This window comes from Danio aesculapii, chromosome 8 (genome assembly GCF_903798145.1).
Source record: "Danio aesculapii chromosome 8, fDanAes4.1, whole genome shotgun sequence".
NCBI lineage: Eukaryota > Metazoa > Chordata > Actinopteri > Cypriniformes > Danionidae > Danio > Danio aesculapii.
Window position 1 is genome coordinate 4,071,265 of NC_079442.1, and position 10,000 is coordinate 4,081,264.

The 10,000-nt window shown below is 41.2% G+C and overlaps 1 protein-coding gene across 1 annotated transcript in view; it reads right to left on the reverse strand.

Moving 5' to 3' along the window:
- Window positions 1-10,000, reverse strand: part of LOC130233141 (phosphatidylethanolamine-binding protein 4) — a 190,774-nt gene that overhangs the window by 97,676 nt on the left and 83,098 nt on the right. The window contains exon 4 of the mRNA XM_056463039.1: window positions 8,032-8,130. Coding sequence (XP_056319014.1) covers window positions 8,032-8,130 — 99 coding nt within the window. The remainder of the gene's footprint in view (window positions 1-8,031; window positions 8,131-10,000) is intronic.

A 10,000-nucleotide genomic window follows, 5' to 3' on the forward strand; every position in this document is an offset into this window, starting at 1 on the left:
TACTTTGTAACTAATTACACAGAACACTGATCATAATTTACACATCTGTTAAAACTCATAGATGGAGATGCTTCAGAAATTATCTTAAAATTATTTTAATAATGTAAAGCAGGGGTGCCCAATCCTGTTCCTGGAGATCCAGCCTGATCTCACGAGAAAACGTAAGTATTTTACGTTTTGTCAGTTTAGTGGCTAATTCGTACAAATTCGTACGAGTTCAGTCGTATGAAATGGTACGATTTTAAAAAGGAGGCGTGGCACCTAACCCCGTCCCTAAACCCAACCTAAATTGGAGGATGAGCAAATCGTACTAAATTGTACGAATTAGATCGTACGAATTCTTACGAATTAACCACTAAAAAAAAAAGTTACGAATTGCCGTGAGATTGTGTTGGGAGATCTTCTTGCAGAGTTCAGCTCCAACCCTGATCAAACGCAACTAAACCAACTAAGTAGGATCTGAAGATGCACTTGGTAATTAAAGACACGTGTGTTTGACCAAGATTGCAGGTAAACTCTGCAGGAAGATAGATCTCCAGGAACAGGATTGGGCACCCTTAATGTAAAGCTTAACATCAAGGGTGGAAACAAAAATGAACCCTAATTTGGTACATTTTGTAATTCCACATCATGCACTAGTGCTGCATGTTTTTACCATAGACTGTAAAATATATGGACTGAGTATCCGTGACGTCACCCATAGGTTTCTGAACACTGCAAAAGAAGCTACAAGTAGGCGCGGCCAACCGTCGCCATTTTGTTCGCGCGTCGTCGCACCCACGGCGGGATACCAAACAAGGGCAAAGAGGCGGAGAGTGAGCGGAGCTACAGACGCCTGCTGGCACTTTGCTTAGACCTGGCAGACAGACTTTACTTTGGGAGAAACGCTTGATACTTTATTACCTGCGACTCGTTTGTGTTCTGACCACATGTGCTTGGCTGTACACTATATCAATAAAGTGTTTAGACTTTCAAAAACACTGTAGTAATACAGTGAGCCACTAAACATTGTTCTTATGACGTTTTTCTACAGGAGGAAAACGTGAAATACGTCCAAACACTTCAAATATAGTCTGTGTTAGTAAATGCAAGACTATTGATGAACTCCAGCATAACACTGTATGATAACGCTTCATATGACTGTTTTATAGCCTACAGCTAATCCATCTGGCACATTCTGGAGTGCTTTACGGCTCTAAAGAAAAATATTAATGATAAATGATCTTAAATAAAACACACACATTTATAGAGATGGCGCCGATGACGATGGCAGCCTCCGTGTCGTGCTCTGCAGTAGTGTTTGTGTTTTTGTTAGTTTGTCCTGTCTCGAGTCATTTTCCTACAATTAGTTTCACCAGAGACGAATTGTTGGACATTCGGGCACATACACCACCGAATATTTTTCCATACCTGGATTTATCTGATGTTCTGTTGGACATCGTAGTCGGAGGAGCCGCGGTGCTGCTCAAACGCTTTCAAGCGCGCAGACGAGGAAAGCGTGCAGGCGCGCTTGTGAAACTCAGACAGCGCGGATTTCGGACCGCGCTGCCTAGCATTCATCTAGCAAATCTCCGCTCTCTACCCAACAAAATAGACGAACTCATTCTGCTCTCTCAGACAAACAGGGATTTTCTGCATTCAGCTGCTCTGTGTTTCACGGAAACCTGGCTGAACGACACCATACCGGACAACGCGCTTCACCTACCGGGCTATCAGCTGTTCAGAGCGGATCGCGACGAAGAATCAACGCGGAAATCACGCGGTGGCGGGACGTGCTTTTACATCAATGAAAGGTGGTGTACAGATGTAACAGTTTTAAAGAAGATGTGCTGTCCAGATCTCGAAGCACTGTTTATTAACTGTAAGCCTTTTTACTCCCCGCGCGAGTTCTGCTCGTTCATCCTCGTCAGTGTTTACATTCCTCCGCTCTCGCACGCGAGTCTGGCGATACAGAAACTAGCTGATCAGATCACGGTGTTAGAGCAACAACACCTGGACTCTGCTTTAATCATTCTCGGGGACTTTAACAAAGCAAAACTGTCCCGTGAACTGCCAAAATATAGACAGCATGTTACATGTCCCACAAGAGACAGAAATATACTGGATCACTGTTATACTACAATAAAGGATGCATACCGCTCCGTCCAACGAGCAGCTTTGGGACACTCTGACCATTGTTTGATTCATCTCATTCCAACCTACAGGCAGAAACTGAAAACAGCCAAACCTGTATTAAGATCTGTGAAAAGATGGACTAACGAAACAGAGCGAGATCTACAAGCCTGTTTCGACCTCACTGACTGGGGTGTTTTTGAAGCTGCTGCAAACGATCTGGATGAGCTCACAGAGACTGTAACATCTTATATCAGTTTCTGTGAAGACGTGTGCATTCCTACCAGGACTCAACTCACATACAATAATGACAAACCATGGTTCACTGTAAAACTCAGACAGCTACGTCAGGCCAAGGAGGTTGCTTACAGGAATGGGGATAGGGCCTTGTATAAACAGGCCAAATACACACTGGAAAAGGAGATCAGAGTCGCAAAAAGGAACTATTCTGAGAAACTAAGGAGTCAGTTCTCTTCCAGCGACTCAGCATCTGTGTGGAAAAGTTTGAAAAACATCACAAACTACAAGACACCATCCCCCAGCATTGTAGACAATGAACGACTTGCAAACGACCTGAATGAGTTTTACTGCCGGTTTGAGAAAACCCCCCACACCCACTCTGAACTGCTCTTCACGCCACCATTAACACCACCATCCCCCGCCTCCCTCATACCTGCCCTACAGTTCAGTGAAGAGGAGGTGTGCCAGGTCTTCCGGAAACAGAAGAGGAAAAAAGCACCAGGCCCAGATTTTATAACACCAGCCTGTTTAAAATCCTGTGCTGACCAACTGGCCCCCATCTTCACCCTGATCTTCAACAGATCACTGGAGCTGTGTGAAGTGCCCTCCTGCCTCAAACGCTCCACCATCATCCCCATCCCAAAGAAACCCAAACTTACAGGACTAAATGACTACAGACCGGTGGCACTAACATCTGTGGTCATGAAGTCCTTTGAAAAACTGATGCTGGCTCACCTGAAGGACATCACTGAACCCTCACTGGACTCTCTTCAGTTTGCCTACAGAGCAAACAGGTCTGTGGATGATGCGGTTAATATGGGACTGCATTATGCTCTGCAACACCTAGACAGACCAGGGACCTATGTGAGGATGTTGTTTGTTGACTTCAGCTCGGCGTTTAACACTATCATCCCAAAACTTCTCCTGCCCAAATTAACTCAGCTCTCTGTGCCCACCTCTGTCTGTCATTGGATCAACAGCTTCCTAACGGACAGGCAGCAGCTGGTGAAGCTGGGAAAATTCTCATCTAGCATCCGCACAATCAGCACTGGCGCCCCCCAGGGGTGTGTCCTCTCCCCACTGCTCTTCTCCCTGTACACGAATGACTGCACATCAAAAGACTCCTCTGTGAAGCTCTTGAAGTTTGCAGACGACACCACACTTATCGGCCTCATTCAGGACGGTGACGAGTCTGCCTACAGACAGGAGGTTAAGGAGTTGGCTGTCTGGTGCAGTAACAACAACCTGGAGCTCAACACGCTCAAACAGTGGAGATGATAGTGGACTTCAGGAGAAACCCCCCTGCTCTCCCCCCACTGAGCATCATGGACAGCATTGTGGCAGCAGTGGAGTCATTCAAGTTCCTGGGCACCACCATCTCTAAGGACCTGAAGTGGGACACTCACATTGACTCCATTGTCAAAAAAGCTCAACAGAGGATGTACTTTCTTCGTCAGCTGAGGAAGTTTAACCTCCCAAAGGAGCTGCTGAAACAGTTCTACACCTCCATCATTGAATCAGTCATCTGCACATCAATAACTGTCTGGTTTAGCTCAGCTACTAAATATGACCTCCAAAGACTACGTCGAATAGTTCGGACTGCTGAGCGAATCACTGGTACAACCCTTCCTACTCCCCAAGAACTGTACTTATCCAGAGCGAGCAGAAGGGCTGCCAAAATCACTCTGGACCCCTCACACCCAGCACACTGCCTCTTTGAACTTTTACCTTCTGGTCGACGCTACAGAGCACTGCGCACCAGAACAGCCCGACACAGAAACAGTTTCTTCCCTCAGGCAATCCATCTCATGAACACTTGATGATAATAATTGCGGAACCAACATCACTACTTGCCATACACTTTTATACACATATACACTTATTTAACAACACACTTTACATGCCAATTTGCACATAACAGCTGCACATATAACGTTGTATATAGTAATAAACATGTACATACACTTGTCAATCTGTATATTTGCACTCACTACTTACTTCTATTTTTAAAAAAATATATTTATTATCTGTTTTTTGTCCTGTCTCTGTAATCCTGTTGCACTGTAGAAGCTCTGTCACGAAAACAAATTCCTCGTATGTGTGAACATACCTGGCAATAAAGCTCTTTCTGATTCTGATTCTGATTCTGATTCTATAAGTTTGTAACTATACTCACATGGGAAACGGAGGCCACATGAATGGTTTGTGAGTACAATTAAGTGCACACAGCATCCCATATCATCTGATAATTGTAAGAAATAAGTACAAAAAGCAGCTGACTGTGTAAAGCCACATAAAACAACACAAAAATACGATAAATATGCTGAGATCAGTGGCTAATCTGCTGGATTCAGCTGAGGTGAAGTGACGGCGACCAGCGAGACCTAGCTGTCACTCAAGTGGCCACACCCTTAATTATGCAAACTTAATATAACCTAATATAAAGGAAATGGATGAGTTATAAAAAAATTCACCCCCCTCACAGTTGTCTGGAGGGTAATAATAGCTATATGAACCAAAATCGTTCTTTGTACAAGGCTGTAAACACCTTTTTTTCTGTTGTAAAGTTGGCCATTCTAACAGTGGGCTCAATTGAAATTTGCTCTATTATGGAGCCATGACTAGCGGAATTTTGATGAATTGCAGTTTCAGTTACTACCGTATTGGCTTCCCGAGGGAGAGCGGGAGGTTGCCGCTTGGTTTTTACACCTCTATTTCCAGTGAAACAGAAAATTTTACCTTTTTCTAAACTTATCCTTTTGCCTCAAAGTCAAACAAGTTTGTAACCAGACTGAATGATGATGAAATGGTAACTATGAGGTGAATTCACAAATAAAAGGGTTTAAATGTAAATAAGGAAACTCTGTCAAACGTGATTCACATGATTCTTCCAACACAACCGTGTAAAAACAGTAGGCCTCCTCTTTCCTGTCAGTAATTCCTTTGTAAAACGAGAGCTGATGTGCAATCATTCCTGTTACACATGAGAATAATTCACCCACATGCCTCACAAATACTTCCAAAATAAAAAACTTGACTTGAGAAATTTGAATCCAAAGCCAAGTTTTTGTAGTGCGTCTATGTGTCATGTCAGTCATTTTCATTTCATCCCCGAGTTTCTAGTTATTGGATTCATTGGACTCCCCTGTGAACCAATAGGACTGCAAGAAAAATCTGAGAATTAAAAAAAAAAGATAAAAATCGCCTGCAAGATTAAGAAAGGATGAGAGAATGTTGACTTAATATCGAGCAATTAAAGTGTGTCTCATGCGCGGTTGTTTAAACACGGCGGCGTCCCCATGCACAGCCTGATGAATCTGCCTCTAGATCCCGCCGGAGCCGAGCGCTGATGACTAACATGATATTTTTACTCAGTAATTATGTAACTCATCGGAAACGCAGCACAAGTGTGAAGCACATGGAAGGTGCAGATACGGTCCACGCGATCCAGGAATTGTTTGCCCACCAAAGTGTTTCTGACACCTTTTGCTTTGCACATTATGTCCAGGATTGTCCGTGCCAACGCGCTGCTTTAAGCAACCTTTATTTTAAGGCTTTGTTCTTTGTATTATTCACATTAAATGCAGTGACTTGTATTAATAGGCATGAAGGTTCACCATATACAGGGTTCTTAACCTTTTTCAAAGTCAAATATAAGCACTTTACATGTGCATTTCCAAACTTAGGGACCCTATTATATATTAAGTGGCCTTTACTACAATGTACTAGCATCCAAAAATAAATACAATGTACTTACTGTGTATTGCAGAACACCTCTGATGCTCTTGAAGTGTGATGCAGGTTCCACTCAAAAAAAAAAATTATGTTTGCTGTTTGTTCAAACTACTTATTTAAAATGAGTTGGAGTATTTTGGGACAACTTATTTTTCTATGTTCAAGCCACTTAAATTTGTAAAAACTAATAAAAGTTGACTTAATTCCTTCATGTCGTCCCAACACAAATGGATTGTGTGGAACTCAGCATTTTTTCACAGTGAGAGTTCGAGACAGGTTTGGTGGTATGGGTAGGTTTAAGGCTGGGTTAAGGTGTAAGGGATGGTCAACAGAGTAATCAAATAAAATAATTACATATGTCATTAATCAATCTATGTGTAATGTAAAAACATGTACTTGCACAATAAGTACATAGTAACAAATGATTTATTTCAGTGTAAGTACATATTAGTTAAGGCCACCTAATATAAAAGTAGGGACCCAAACTTTGTTTAATATAAAAATGACATACAGTATGTACTTCATCACATTATATCAGATGCTATTTGTGGAAAAGTACCTCAGTTATAGGTTGTCATTTTGGATGTTAGAGTATTGTATAGTAATCTGTGGAAACATTTCAACACAGGCTCATTGGGAAAATTTGCCCCGGGATACATTTTTGAGAACCAAGAAATATGAGCTCACGGGTACATATGACTGCATTTTGTGTGTAAAATGAATGCTATGGGTTGGTATATTAAGATTTTCAGAAATGTACATAGCAGCCTCTATTGGATTTGTAAGAAACAGCACGAATGAGAAATTTGCCTCAGTAATGTATTTGAGATCGTCAAAAATTTGCACAGTGCCCTCTAGTGGATTTGTGAAAACAAACTGCAAGACGACGTAGTTCAGTGTACATATTTCTCAGCTTTCAGAAATGTAGACCTGGGCACATATTCCTAAATAAACATTGAGAATATGTTGGTAAAAATTTTTGATGGCAAGTTTGCGCCACGCAGCGCCCTTGCATTTCAGAATTCTAAACATAGGTTTCTATCAGGGAACACACACCAGGGCAGGAAGTCAACAACTGTCTGCGGTGCCCAGTCACGACTCAGGACACTGTTCATATTTCTGCCATGCCACAGAGCGCCATCTGAATAGTTTCATATTCAATAACATGCGAATGTGCTTCTGGTGTGCGATACTTCCAACTGTCATGTCCGCGCCGTGTCGCAGCGCTGAGCGGCGCATCTGGTGTGTGACCCGCTTTAGTCCCTTTATTAATCCGGGGTCACCACAGCAGAATAACCCACCAACTTATCCAGCACGTTTTTAGCAGCAGATGCCCTTCCAGCTGCAACCCACACTGTGAAACATCCACACTTATTCACTACGGAAAATTTAGCCAACCCAATTCACCCATATCACATGTCTTTGGACTTGTGGGGGAAACCGGAGCACCCAGAGGAAACCCACGCTAACATGGGGAGAACATGCAAACTCCACACAGAAACGCCAACTGACACACCAGAGGCTCAAACCAGCAACCTTTTTGCTGTGAGGCGATTGTGCTACCCACTGCTCCACCACGTCGCTTAATATACCCTCTTATATGCAATTCAAATCGCATCTTAAATGTACCGTCTTTTAACTTTATTAATTATTTTAACTTCATGCATCGTTCACTCATGAATGGTAATCTCAATGCATTTTCTTTTTCATGTTATGCAAAAGAAATGATAATTATTTAGCGAGCTCAATTATTATGAAAGCAAATTCCAGCACTATCCAAAAATCGAAGCCCTTTTCAAAACTTTAAAGTACAAGATTTAAAAGTTTCAAGGATTTCCAGAACCCATAAAAACCCTGCATGTCATGGTAAAATAACCCATTTTCTTTCAAGACAGCCTTCAATTCAACTTAAGCCATTATCTGCATTTTAAAGATCTGACTTACCTTAATGTCAACCAGTAACCAGTGTCTCCAGTAAGACCGAGAGGGATTCAGACGACTGGGGGCATCTGGATCTACCATTAATAGGGTGTATTTCTTCTCCTAGACAGAAAAAGTGAAAAAGAGAAGGATTAAATATCTGGTGATATTACAAAACAGGGTATCAGCTAATTGTCAAAAGCTTAGTTAAAGGTTGTGCAGTCTTGTTTATGAAGATCTAGGCCAGAGGTTCCCAAACTTGGTCCTGGAAGTTTAGTTCCAACCCCAATCAGACACACCAGGGCTAGCTAATCAAGCTCTTACTAAGCTTTCTAGAAACATCATTGCAGGTGTGTTGATGCAAGTTGGAGCAAAAATCAGCAGGACACCGGCCCGAACAGAGTTTGGACACACCTGATCTAGGCTATATCTGAAATGGCTCGTTATACCCTTAGCCTATACCAGCACAATTTGAGGGAGCAGCTGTTTGTAGTGGTGTCTGAAACCACAGTGGACATTCTGAAGTGCACTCGTTCAATCCCACAATGCACAGCAATAACAAGTGTACAACCCATATACACTAAACAGCTAGAAAATACCCACTGTGAATGAATTTCCGTGTCCGACCACAAGAGGGCGCCCATGCAGATACCGGTTAATGCAAGTTTCTAAATAAATTACTATTAAATTAAAGTAACCTTTGTATACACAAAAGTCTTTGTTTAAACACTTATAGACATCTCGCTTAGGGTTAAAAAAATATAGTCTGGCTGAGAAGTTCTAATGCGAAAATCTAATCCATCTCACTTAAGCTACTTTCCTGTGCATATAAATGAGTTATTTGGTACCCTTAAAATAAGACGCAAGATGGCGTGAATTGTTGCTATTTTCAGACCAGTGCAACCCAAATTTTACGTTTTGCACTACGTTGTTTAAATATCAAATTCATTTGCGCTATTTTGTGGACTCATGGGTGTTCCGGTCTGAAAAAGAGGTGTGTTAAGGCGCATTGTTGGCGTTTTGCTATTTTGAGAAACTAAAATAGACCGCGGCATTGACCAACTAAAAGCTGGTCTTATTTTCTATATAAATTTAAAAAACGAGGGGCTTTTTCAGTTTATTCATGACAATTTGCATTTTTATTATGTTTTTATTATTATTATTATTATTATTATTATTATTAGTAGTAGTAGTAGTAGTAGTAATGATTATATAGATATTTATATTTACTTAATAAAAACAAGTTTAGATTTGTCTGCCTGTGGGGTTTTGGAAGCGTATGCATGGTTTCTGCTACATTCATTCTGCCATGCCGGGGCGCCACACCAAAATTCATCCTGCCACGGCTACATTACATAGCATTATATAGCAAAACATTCAGTCGTTGTTGTTGTTTTTTAATAGCATGTTATAAATCGCACCAAAACGCATTAAAAGGTAAGTGAATTATAACAGCGCAAGCTTTTCTGTAACCGTAGTAGTGCTGTGCGTTATTTGTTTAACCCTTTAAGGTGACATGCTGACTGACTGACTGACAGGTGCGGGAGTCAAATATTATTTACTGTCATCATGGCAAAGATAAAATAAATCAGTTATTAGAAATGAGTTATTAAAGCTATTATGTGTAGAAATGTGTTGAAAAAATTTCTCTGTTAAACAGAAATTGTGAAAATAAATAATAATAAATAAATAAATAAATAAATAAACAGGGGGGCTAATAATTCTGACTTCAACTGTAAATAGCAAATGCACTATGGTGCGGCGCAACTGACTCTTAAAGGGAATGGGAGACGAGACTCTGATTGGTTTATTGCACATTATGCTCAAAACACATCCAGAACTCATTAAGAGAATAAGCACCTGTTAGACCATGTGCCACAGCACAAACTGTATATTGCATCCTTAAATATAAAGTGGATCAGGACACGGCCTTAATGCTTTTATGCCATGCGCTTTAGACTTTGTGCATAGATCATTAAAACAGAGCCCTAAA